The sequence below is a fragment of the Aegilops tauschii genome, chromosome 1 (genome assembly GCF_002575655.3).
Source record: "Aegilops tauschii subsp. strangulata cultivar AL8/78 chromosome 1, Aet v6.0, whole genome shotgun sequence".
Lineage (NCBI taxonomy): Eukaryota > Viridiplantae > Streptophyta > Magnoliopsida > Poales > Poaceae > Aegilops > Aegilops tauschii.
Window position 1 is genome coordinate 101,939,841 of NC_053035.3, and position 13,247 is coordinate 101,953,087.

Sequence of the window (13,247 nt, forward strand, 5' to 3'; positions counted from 1 at the left end):
GAGAAACGACGGAGTTGCATCTTCATGCGACTTTGATCACGCGGCTCCGAGGGTCACCGATTTGATATTCTGACCGGTCGATCGGCGGCTAGCATTGCCCATCTCCTAATCGTTCATGCTGTAGACGATAGGATGGGTACGTACTACGTCATTGCTGAAATTTTAGAGTAGAATTAAAATATTCTTTTAGAAAAAAATCCTTCTAAAGCGGCTACAGTGAAGCGTGAACCACCTACTAAGCGGACAAGTGCAAATACCATACTCCGGGAGGGCTTTCATCCCAAAACAGCCATTTTTATTCCCCTCCTCTCTTCTGTTTTCCCCCAGAGTTTCTTTCTTTCTAATTTCTCGTGGAGGCGAGGAGATAGAGAAGAGAGAGGAAGGGGACGGAGGAGGAGGCATCCCTCGCGATTGGACAGGGCGCGAGGAACCCGAGGAGAGCGCGCGTGCGATCCCCGAGGCGCGGGGAGTCGATTCCGGCGCCGTGACAGTCTCGCCCTCGCCGGGCCGGCCGTTTGGAGCCCTCTATCGCCGAGGATTTGGTGGGATCCGGCCAAGAACTGGTTGGTGGACGGGTGAGGAGGAGCACGGGGGGGATGGGGGCCGGGGCGGAGCCGAGGGAGGAGGAGCCCCTCGAGGCGGAGGAGGGCTCTGGCGGGAAGGAGGAGAAGGCGGCGGTGTCGTGCTCGATCTGCCTTGACGCGGTCGTTGCCGCCAGCGCGGAGAGGTCCATGGCGAGGCTGCAGTGCGGCCACGAGTTCCACCTCGGTAAGGGGCTATGGTCCGATCTGTTGATGCGTTATTGCACTGAATTATGCGATGCTATTTTTGGGATTATGACTGGGCCGGCGATTCTGATGTGAAGGAGCTTCGGAATGATATTTATTTGTGGGTATTTGGCTGAATTGCGATCATTTCACGCTGTTCTGACCTCAGACGAAGTTCCAGTATCCCGGTGCGGTAGGTTTTGGGAGCCTATGTTGCGTTATCTTACTCAGGCTCGATAGGAAATTGCAGTTTGGGGGACTGGATTTGGTAATTGTGTCTCGATTAACCTAGCCTCTTTGTTATTCCGGCGGAATAAGGTTGATTTGTCTAGATTCAACAAGAATTTGATGTAAAATGTGCTCCCTTTTCTGGAAATTTCTGGGCTTTTCAGCCAGCTGTCATTAAATTTTGTTGGAAGTGTGGACTTTGGAGGCTGATCTTGATGAGATTTATACATTACCACGAAATTGCTAAAATTAAAGTTAAAACCTAGAGGGCCTTAAAGACGATACTCAAAACTTCAGTAGTAGTGAACCTGGTGGTTTCATCAAGCAGTCTGGGTTGGCTGTTGATCTCAGTATGATACTGTAATGGATTTATTGTGAATGTTAACTTAACCGAGGAAGCACACATATATCATCACTAGCATACTATGATACTGTAATGGATTTATTGTGAATGTTGATCTCAGTATGATACCGTAATGGATTTATCATCTCACGCAACAATTACAAATGGTTGCAACTCCTTTTTTTTTAAGGAAACAGCACACAATTGAGTCCACAACTACTTGATCTGAGCATGGCTCTTCACTTACTTCACTCCTGCATAGTTTCAGCACTAGCACAGCCTCTTCTCACTCAAAGGCCATATAACTCGAACACATTGCATGCATATAAGATGTAGCCTGACACTAACACATACAGTCAGGCCACATCTCCACTGCATGCACTAATTACGGGTTTATTTAACACATGAGTCATGACTAATTCTAGCAACATGTGCATATATGCACTCGACTAATGTCTGCTGATTCGCCAGCAATGCGCACACTTTGCTCTTTACTGATCTGATTCTGGGCCACGAGGCCACACATGCAACTAACAAGAACTTAGTTGACCACCACCCTGCCTCTATATGGTAACAGTGCCATGCATCACAATGAAACATGACAGAACACTTAGACAACATGGTTAACTCCAACAGTGTGAAGTATGTAAGGTAAGATTAGACTCTGAGAAGCAGTTTTGTGCAAGGGGATATGGTTATGGTGGCCCTTTGGGGTGCAGAAGTGCAACTACATGGTTTAATGCAATACTACTTATTCTGTTCTCGTCATGATACTGTACTATGCTTTAACCAACCTTAAAGCAGTGCTCCTTAATTATACTGTTTGTTGTTCTTTGGTTTATTCAAAGGAAAAAAAATCATTTCCATGTCTCATTGACATCAGGGCCCTGGACCCACATGTCAGTTAAACATGGAGGGGCATGTTATGGATGCCATTTGTTTGGACTGCAAATTATTTAATCTCTGAGTGTCAATGTTTTCAGATTGCATTGGATCGGCATTCAATGCCAAAGGAGTTATGCAATGCCCGAACTGCCGCAAAATTGAGAAAGGGAATTGGCTGTATGCAAATGGTTCCCGCCCCTCACATGATATTAACATGGATGAGTGGGCTCATGAAGAGGACCTTTATGATGTTAGTTACTCTGAGATGGTACGTGACCATGTGAATTTGATTTGTTGAATATTATGAAATCGTTGTTGAAGTAGTGATCTGTATTTTTTTCTAGCCGGCAATGTTCATTGTTTGCAACACAATTTTCTTGTGTTCGAAATTTTAGTTATGTTCTGTTTACCTAGCAATATTCAGTTTGTCTGCACTCAAATGGTTGACACTTGACCATGCTTGATTATTTGACCATTTGTTTTGTAGATACTTGCCATTTTTGCAAAATTTGCTATGCCTTCTATTCCTCTAATAACACAAGCTTTAGCTCGTACATATTTTTGCTGGAAACATTTGATTGCCTTGTGGGTTTCTTCACCACCAAAGTCTTTTAACACTGATCTGATAGGTCGCTGGTGAATTCCGTAACCAGAGTTATCATGCTATCATGAATTTGATACAATACCATGCTATTATGACTTTGATACAATATTGCCGAGACCATGCCTTAGTCGTGCACTTACAGAGCAACGTTCTTATGCCCCAATTTTGACCCTGTCTTAGTTTAACATCATAGAAAAATATTCTTTTGTCTCCTTTCAAGGTGGTTCATCTTGTGTCCAGACATCTTAGTTTACTGTTTATTCATCTTAATCATCAAGCTCCCATGAGCGAAACCAGTGTAGACCTGTGACCTATGTTCTTTCTGCTTATTCAACTTCCCTGCATGTCTATGCGTCATTATTGTATTTTTCCGAAACAGTTGTGCAGCCTATTTGTAAATCATCTGAGTTCTTTTATTCTTGATTGTTTGTTTGCTGTCTTATTTTAACTTCCGTACTTTTTTTTCCTGACGAGAAGGTAGTTACTTGTTCATTATATCTTTGCATTTATTCCTGCATGCCCATTCTGACAAATATATATCTTGAATCTGCAGCCATTTCGTTTTCATTGGTGTCCATTTGGTCGCTTAGCACAGCTTCCATCATTCTTTGAGTATGTTCTATACTCCAAATTATCATTTTTGATCGTATAATAACTCTCCACAGAGTTAGTTTCCATGCATCCATGGTTGGACAGATAGCTTTTATATAAAGGTCTTACTTTTGTCCTGTAAATTTGTAGCACAGGTCTAGTAGCTCAAATATTTCACCTATCGTATCTTGCTCATGTAGAAAAATGTGGGGCCATAGCTAGTTCCTGTTATTTATTTTCACTAGATGTTGTATTTATACTGGCTAATGTTACACTTGTCCGTTTACTGTTTGGAGACTAAGATGAAAATGGTAACTTAGAACTCTGTTGTGTCTACTCTACAATCTATTAAAGTGATCCGATAAAATCAGATGAATACCTTTGTCAGTTTATCCTTTTGCGATGAAGGGACTAACAATGTGCAACTCTGGATAGGCTTAACCCTGTCATTCTGCATGAGGTTATTGGCAATCTTCATAGTGGCTGAGTATACATGGATCTTCTGACGTGCATAGTGCATGTAATAGTTTACAAACCATACTGACATAGTGATACAGTCTATCTACAGCAGACATAATTTTAGCCAAAGCACCGGCCACTCTAATGGTTGACAATATTGGGAACAGTCATTCCTGTCATCTCTCAATGCCAGTATCAGTCAGTCAACATATACCGCATTGAATGGATATCTGTTGCTGTATCACACTTGTTCTGTACGATGTAGTTTCAGAGATCATGGTTATGTCATATTTATATTAAAGTTTTCAGCATATTGGAAAGTTATGTTATTATTCTCTTATGTTGCTAAATGTTTTACCCTCTCCTGCCAGGGAAGGAGAATCACCACCCCCAGTTACTTGTAAGTTCTTATTCAAATGACATCTATTTGTAAGTTTAAGTTATGTTGAGGTCTAAACATGTCTGGATATATTTCATGCAGTTCATGACTTTATGGGACAGCATGTGTTTCCGGAGAATCTATCTGTATCTGCTGCACCAGGGGCACATCCTTGCCCATATGTGGCATACTTGCATCCTCTTCCATCGCTGGCATCATCATCAAGCTCCCATGTCCCTGAGAGAACTATGGATGGTTCCGCTTATCATGATCACTGGAATCACCTGGCTGGCCCATCAGATGGTAGGCCCTTGCAAACGGTGCAACCCACTGACTTCCATCATAACCATTGGGCGCATCTGCCCCATTCCTATGTGCAATCCAACAGCAATAACGGGGTGACGGAGCAGCCAGGGGTCCCTTTTGGATCAATGAGGGCTGCAAGGGTGGATGGTGATAGCCAACGTCGAGGATCTGTTGTTTCTCCATCGTACTTCAGTAATGGGTAACCTCTTGTCTATTTCTGCTCTCATGACATACTATTAGGGCATGTCCATACTGTGATGTTGTCTGTCTCTAGCGTTGCCATCTAGTGTTTTTGGTGATGGAGAATGGAGCTGTATTTCATGCATGAGATAGCTTGGGAATATGGATAACTTAGGCACAATGACATATATGAGACAATGAAACAGAAAACTGAAAAGTGCTCCGTGGAATCATTTTGTCTTGAGATGTGATATGCATCATGTTCTCTCGAGATTTGATGTTTTATTAGGGGTAACATAAGAGACTACAGTACTGTTGATGCCCGTATGGCCTTGCTTTGATAACTGAAAAGACACTTAAAAATATATTGCATTTGTGCTTTTATCAAAATATTAACTCGCTAAAACAGATGATGTTTCTGAACTTGAATAGTTTCAAACATTACTTCGACCATTACTTCTGTATAAATATGTAAATAGGGGATCAATTCTTTTACACTGCAAAACAGTTCTTCATGGTGAATCTAATGGTACCATTTGCACCTAATCAATAGAACTAGTTTTTTGTTAATCAGATGTCAAAGATTGAGAGGTCTGACTGCATGCTTTCTAAAACACCATCCATTTAGGAACAGAGGCAGTATGCTTATTGTAACGTCATCTAAACTTAACAACCAAAAGTTGTTGGTTGGAAGCACTCTACTATCTTATTATAAATTGGAGTTGGTGGTGGTGGCAGTGACTTCACTCCCCACTCCAGTCCAATCTTCCTCATCCATTAGAACCCACCAGAGCCCTCCGGTTTGATTTTTTTATTTATAAATGAAGCACTAAAAAATAATGCAGTTGGGGAGCCTCAAACCACACAATCAAACCAACAAAACCACTACCTCGCTCATGTTTTGAATGGGAAAGCATTTTATAAGTAATGTCAGTGCTGCCATGTCTGTGCAGTTACGCAGGTGCAATGTTGCGTGCTTGCTTGAGTTTTTCTTTGCAGTGTTGCAAGTCCATTGGTTGTTGCATACTGCTAATCCAATACAACTTCAATTATTCTGTAGTTCCGTAGCAATGCACGGGTGTTATGCTAGTATTACCCTAAAAAGGATGCTGTGACATGTGCATTTACTGTGACCTACTCCCTCCGTCCCATAATATAAGAGTGTTTTTGACACTACACTAGTGTAAAAAACGCTCTTATATTATGGGACGGAGGGAGTACATTTGATGCTGTTGCATTGTTTCCTCTACCATGTCAGCTTTATCCAAATCTCCTGAGGTTTTCGAAGTTATGCTATGTTGGTTGCACATGCTATGGCGTAATATGAGTCAGGTAGTCTGGAAGTCTGAAACTAGACTAGTCTAAGGCTAAGACCATTTACAAACAATAACATTTTCCTAAGTATCCCTTGAGAATTAAACTATTTTGTTATAGCAGGAATTATTGCAGTATGATGCAGCTTGTGATGCATGAATATCAATGCGTGATGATTTCTTTTTTCTTTTCAGATCTGGCTCTAGATCTAGAGCTCCTAATGTTCCTCCTCTGGTACCTCAGTTCATGAGGGCACATGGCAACATCAACGAACAGTACACTCAGAGTTCATCATCCAGCCTTTTTGCTGGAGCTCATAGATCAGGAGGCATGCGACCTGCCCCTCCACCACCTCAACCGGAGAACCCAACATTTTGCCTATTCCCACCGGGTTCATCTGGCCATAGTTCAATGGATACCGATGAAGCTGGAGGAAGCCGATTCTATGCCTGGGAGCGCGATCGCTTCGCGCCGTACCCATTGATGCCGGTCGACTGCGAGACGAGCTGGTGGAGCTCACAGCAGTCCCACGGCGCATCAGAATCCACACCCGCACCTGCACCAAGGAGACTCTTTGGGCAGTGGATCGGCCTCGGCAGGTCGTCGCCCGAGAATAGATCGCCCGAGGGCTCATCGTATCGACAAATGCACTCTCCTCGGATGTAGCCAGCCCCCTGCGGAGGCAACCTAAGTTAAAACTTCACATTTGGAACCGGAGTTGCTTGTAAGAAAAGATGGGGGAAAACCCATCTGTATGGAATTAAACCGGGTTTGCGCGCTAAACTTCCGGGGAATTCTGCGAGGGAGAAACAGGAAATAACCCGGAGGGAAAACGTTTTGGTTTGGTTAATGTGAATTCCGTCTCGTACATATTTGAAAATCAAACTGGGATATTTGAAGTTTCGCCCTTTGTTGTGATTTCCTATCTGCTTTTTTGGTTGATGGTTGAATACTAATCGGTCTGCATATGGTCGCCGTGCCACATTACTTTCTTAACTGCATATTCTACTTGTCACGACGTGGGTTTAGCACAATCGTGTAGAAATGCATTGCACTTTACGTGCTTTTCAGGTCACGCAATAGAAATGCCTGGACGATCACCGAAGAATAGAGAATCGTTATTTTTTCTACCATGTAGAAAGGAATGTGCTTATGAGATGAGCATCATTGCTCAACTCCGCAAGCCTTTTGTCCGTCCTGCACGCCAGTGATTTTAGGGCTCGATCATAGGCGCTCCGATTGAAGCAATCAGTGCCATGTGAATAGATTGAAATAAAATGATTATATTTTTTTCTGGGGAATAAAACGATTATATTTAATTATCAATGGCCACAATTGGAATAAAATGATTATATAATTATGAATGATAATAATAGACGGTACAACTGGAAAGACAATGAGACCAAAAACTACCAAAAAAAAGTTATATAAAAAATCATACTGGTGGGTCTTCCTCATTTGATTGTATGTCGCAGTCTAAAAAATATGTTGAACCAGCAATTAAGAAAAGAAACATGTGCAAATGTCCCATATGCAATAACTAGTCGTCGCCAGAAATAAGATCTAGTAACAGTCAAGAAAACATTTCCGCGCAACACAAAACAACTTGAAAGAAGGGATCGAAGCCGTCAAACCACGAGACGGTCAATTGCTTCTTCCGACTGACACACAAATTGTCAATATCTGAAGAGAGCCAACAAGTTTGGCAATACCTACCCTCACAGGCCCTTCGTCTGTGCTGGATCAGACATTCTCGAGGTAGGAAAAGGATGGGGAGACCTTATTCTAACGCATCATCGCCATCATCATCTGTGGATGCTGCTAGAGAACCAAACCTACGGGAAATAGGACCTACAAGAGCTAAGAAACCACTCCCTTAGTTGTTCTTGCGTTGCTAATAAAGTCAGCAATGTTTCAAAGAGAATACTATAAAATGGAGGGTTCCTTTGATTTAAAACTATTTCAAATAAATTGTAGAGGCTTGCAAGAGCATTCACGGTGATGGTGATTTAAGTTTTTTGACATATCATCTGTTTTTTTTTTTCAATGCAAGGATTGATGGTGGATGATTTCAAGCCCGCGCTATATGGGGTGCTGCCCCAACTATTTTTTTTCAACAACTACTAGATCTTGTTGTTAGCGGCCAGAGGTTATTGTGGTCTTTAAAGCCTTGTATGGCGAGGACGTTTGCATGTGTCCCTATCCCTTACTATCTGTTCAGTCTGGCAAAATGACGGACAAGTGAAGGAAGAAGATGATCAATATGATTTTCGGTGTAATTTCTTTACAAGTTGTTTTGCGTCTTGTTCTCCCGCTACTATTTTCGATGATAAATATCAGATATAAGATGGCTTTTGCGTGCTGCTCTAAAAAAAAGAAATTCTCTATTATTTACCTAGCAGTATAAAAAGGTGAAAAAGGAAACTTCACACTTTTTTCATCTATGGTTGTTTGATTTGTAGAATTGCAATTCATAGACCTTTTCTGTTCTAAATATTCATTTGCACCATGATGAAGTTTCAGGACTCAAAAACATTTGAAAAATCATATTTTTTTTGCGAATGAAAAATTGATATGTTGTTGTGGCAGTAAAAAAAATGTTCTTTAGTCCTATAGAACTGAAGATGACAAACATATTTCATATCCTTGTTTTTTTAGTATGAGAACAAGAAAAAGGTAGGGCAACATCGAATAATTTCAAAAACCACAAAAAAATAAATTAAGGGAGGTTTCTTGCTTGCCTTGCAATGGAGTGATCTTCGTTTTGTTATTGAGCCCGATTGCTTGGAGGCCATTGATCTATTGAGGAAGGAAGATATGGACAGATCTCAGTATACCTTCATTGTTCGTGAGATCATACAACTCATGGAACAACCAAATTCTCGTATTATAGTAGAACCAGCGGCCACATTATAGTATGGCTTGCTTCAGGAAATGATGCTGTGGTACAACTTTATAAGAATGATTGTAGTGTTTCTACGTGAGTAATACAAGTATTTTTCCACTAGTGTTCTCTATCAAGGAACCCCTTAGGTGATCAACATCTACATCAGAGTTGTCCAATCATTTTCCTCCTCCACGAGAGGCTCCCAAGGCGACTAGGGTTTTCCTGCCTTCCGTCGGCGCCATCGCCGATTTTCCTTGCCTACTGTGGCCTTATGTCCATGAAAGTGCGTTGGATCTCGACCATTGCCAACAGGAGGGATCCTACTCTTTTAGGTGTTTTTTCGAGTTTCGTTAGGGTTTATATCCAGTTTAGGAAGGCGAGACGGCGATGGCTTCTTGAAGATGAAGTAATGTTCTCTCTGCTTTGCCCTGCCCCGGCGATACGTTTAACATTATCGGAGTGTGTGTCTCCGATGGATCTTGTGAGATTCGGTTTGTTTTCGGTGGATTTGCTGTTGGAAATATGCCCTAGAGGCAATAATAAATGGTTATTATTATATTTCTGTGTTCATGATAATAGTCTATTATTCATGCTATAATTGTATTGTCCGGAAATCGTAATACATGTGTGAATACATAGACCACAACCTGTCCCTAGTAAGCCTCTAGTTGACTAGCTCGTTGATCAACAGATAGTCATGGTTTCCTGACTATGGACATAGGATGTCACTGATAACGGGATCACATCATTAGGAGAATGATGTGATGGACAAGACCCAACTTAAGCATAGCATAAAAGATCGTGTAGTTTCGTTTGCTAGAGCTTTTCCAATGTCAAGTATCTTTTCCTTAGACCAGGAGATCGTGCAACTCCCGGATACCGTAGGAGTGCTTTGGGTGTGCCAAACGTCACAACGTAACTGGGTGACTATAAAGGTGCATTACGGGTATCTCCGAAAGTGTCTGTTGGGTTGGCACGGATCGAGACTGGGATTTGTCACTTCGTGTAAACGGAGAGGTATCTCTGGGCCCACTCGGTAATGCATCATCATAATGAGCTCAATGTGACCAAGGCGTTGGTCACGGGATCATGCATTGCGGTACGAGTAAAGAGACTTGCCGGTAACGAGATTGAACAAGGTATTGGGATACCGACGATCGAATCTCGGGCAAGTAACATACCGATTGACAAAGGGAATTGCATACGGATTGATTGAATCCTCGACACCGTGGTTCATCCGATGATATCATCGTGGAACATGTGGGAGCCAACATGGGTATCCAGATCCCGCTGTTGGTTATTGACCGGAGAGGCGTCTCGGTCATGTCTGCATGTCTCCCGAACCCGTAGGGTCTACACACTTAAGGTCCGGTGACGCTAGGGTTGTAGAGATATATGTATGCGGAAACCCGAAAGTTGTTCGGAGTCCCGGATGAGATCCCGGACGTCACGAGAGGTTCCGGAATGGTCCGGAGGTAAAGATTTATATATGGGAAGTCTTATTTTGGTCGCCGGAAAAGTTTCGCGCTTTATCGGTATTGTACCGGGAGTGCCGAAAGGGGTCCGGGGGTCCACCAAGGGGGTCCACCAGCCCCGGGGGGCCACATGGGCTGTAAGGGGTGCGCCTTGGCCTATATGGGCCAAGGGCACCAGCCCCAAGAGGCCCATGCGCAAGAGATAAGAAAGAAGGGAGAGTCCTAAAAGGGGAAGGCACCTCCGAGGTGCCTTGAGGGGGAAGGACTCCCCCCTGGCCGCACCCTTCCTTGAAGGAAGGGGCAAGGCTGCGCCCCCCCTCTCCCTTGGCCCTATATATAGTGGGGAGAAGGGAGGGCAGCAACATCTAAGCCTTGGGCGCCTCCCTCCTCCCCTGCAACACCTCTCTCTCTCTCGCAGAAGCTCGGCGAAGCCCTGCCGGAGACCCGCTACATCCACCACCACGCCGTCGTGCTGTTGGATCTCCATCAACCTCTCCTTCCCCCCTTGCTGGATCAAGAAGGAGGAGACGTCGCTGCACCGTACGTGTGTTGAACGCGGAGGTGCCGTACGTTCGGCACTCGGTCATCGGTGATTTGGATCACGGCGAGTACGACTCCGTCATCCACGTTCATTGGAACGCTTCCGCTCGCGATCTACAAGGGTATGTAGATGCACTCCTTTCCCCTCGTTGCTAGTAGACTCTATAGATGCATCTTGGTGAGCGTAGGAAAATTTTAAATTATGCTACGATTCCCAACAGTGGCATCATGAGCCAGGCCTATGCGTAGTTACTATGCACGAGTAGAACACAAAGAAGTTGTGGGCGTTGATGTTGCCAATTCTTCTTGCCGCTACTAGTCGTTTCTTGTTTCGGCGGCATTGTAGGATGAAGCGGCCCGGACCGACCTTACACGTACGCTTACGTGAGACAGGTTCCACCGACTGACATGCACTAGTTGCATAAGGTGGCTAGCGGGTGTCTGTCTCTCCTACTTTAGTCGGAACGGATTCGATGAAAAGGGTCCTTATGAAGGGTAAATAGAAATTGGCAAATCACGTTGTGGTCATACGTAGGTAAGAAATCGTTCTTGCTAGAAACCTACAAACCACGTAAAAACTTGCAACAACAATTAGAGGACGTCTAACTTGTTTTTGCAGCAAGTGATATATGTGATATGATATGGCCAGAAGATGTGATGAATGATATATGTGATGTATGAGATTGATCATATTCTTGTAATAGGAATCACGACTTGCATGTCGATGAGTATGACAACCGGCAGGAGCCATAGGAGTTGTCTTTATTATTTTGCATGACCTGCGTGTCATTGAATAACGCCATGTAATTTACTTTACTTTGTTGCTAAACGGTTAGCCATAGAAGTAGAAGTAATCGTTGGCGTGACAACTTCATGAAGACACAATGATGGAGATCATGATGATGGAGATCATGGTGTCATGCCGGTGACGAAGATGATCATGGTGCCCCGAAGATGGAGATCAAAGGAGCATGATGATATTGGCCATATCATGTCACTATTTGATTGCATGTGATGTTTATCATGTTTTTGCATCTTATTTGCTTAGAACGACGGTAGCAAGTAGGATGATCCCTTATAATAATTTCAAGAAAGTGTTCACCCTAACTGTGCACCGTTGCGAAGGTTCGTCGTTTCGAAGCACCACGTGATGATCGGGTGTGATAGATTCTTACGTTCGCATACAACGGGTGTTGACGAGCCTAGCATGTACAGACATGGCCTCGGAACACACGCAATACACTTAGGTTGACTTGACGAGCCTAGCATGTACAGACATGGCCTCGGAACACGGAGGACCGAAAGGTCGAGCATGAGTCGTATAGAAGATACGATCAACATGGAGATGTTCACCGATCTTGACTAGTCCGTCTCACGTGATGATCGGACACGGCCTAGTTGAGCTCGGATCATGTTTCACTTAGATGACTAGAGGGATGTCTGTCTGAGTGGGAGTTCATTAAATAATTTGATTATATGAACTTAATTATCATGAACTTAGTCTAAAATCTCTACATTATGTATTGTAGATCAAATGGCCCACGTTGTCCTCAATTTCAACGCGTTCCTAGAGAAAACCAAGCTGAAAGATGATGGCAGCAACTATACGGACTGGGTCCGGAACCTGAGGCTCATCCTCATAGTTGTCAAGAAAGATTATGTCTTAGAAGCACCGCTAGGTGAAGCACCAATCCCTGAGAACCAAGACGTTATGAACGCTTGGCAGCAGCGTGCTGATGATTACTCCCTCGTTCAGTGCGGCATGCTTTACAGCTTAGAACCGGGTCTCCAAAAGCGTTTTGAGAAACATGGAGCATACGAGATGTTCGAGGAGCTGAAACTGGTTTTTCAAGCTCATGCCCGGGTCGTGAGATATGATGTCTCCGACAAGTTCTTCAGCTGTAAAATGGAGGAGAACAGTTCTGTTAGTGAGCACATACTCAGAATGTCTGGGTTGCACAACCGCTTGTCTCAGCTGGGAGTTAATCTCCCGGATGACGCGGTCATTGACAGAATCCTCCAGTCGCTTCCACCAAGCTACAAGAGCTTTGTGATGAACTACAATATGCAGGGGATGGAAAAGACCATTCCCGAGGTATATTCAATGCTAAAATCAGCGGAAGGGGAGATCAAAAAGGAACATCAAGTGTTGATGGTGAATAAAACCACTAAGTTCAAGAAGGGCAAGGGTAAGAAGAACTTCAAGAAGGACGGCAAGGGAATTGCCGCGCCCGGTAAGCCAGTTACCGGGAAGAAGTCAAAGAATGGACCCAAGCCCGAGACTGAGTG

The 13,247-nt window shown here is 43.5% G+C and overlaps 1 protein-coding gene across 1 annotated transcript; it reads left to right on the plus strand.

Moving 5' to 3' along the window:
• Positions 1-265: 265 nt before the first annotated feature.
• LOC109765694 (E3 ubiquitin-protein ligase IPI1) lies at positions 266-6,960 on the plus strand. Its single transcript, XM_020324480.4, has 6 exons — positions 266-768; positions 2,322-2,491; positions 3,381-3,439; positions 4,249-4,277; positions 4,359-4,761; positions 6,251-6,960. The coding sequence occupies exons 1-6, from the start codon at positions 597-599 to the stop codon at positions 6,720-6,722; spliced, it is 1,305 nt and encodes a 434-aa protein (XP_020180069.1). The 5' UTR covers positions 266-596; the 3' UTR covers positions 6,723-6,960.
• Positions 6,961-13,247: the final 6,287 nt, after the last annotated feature.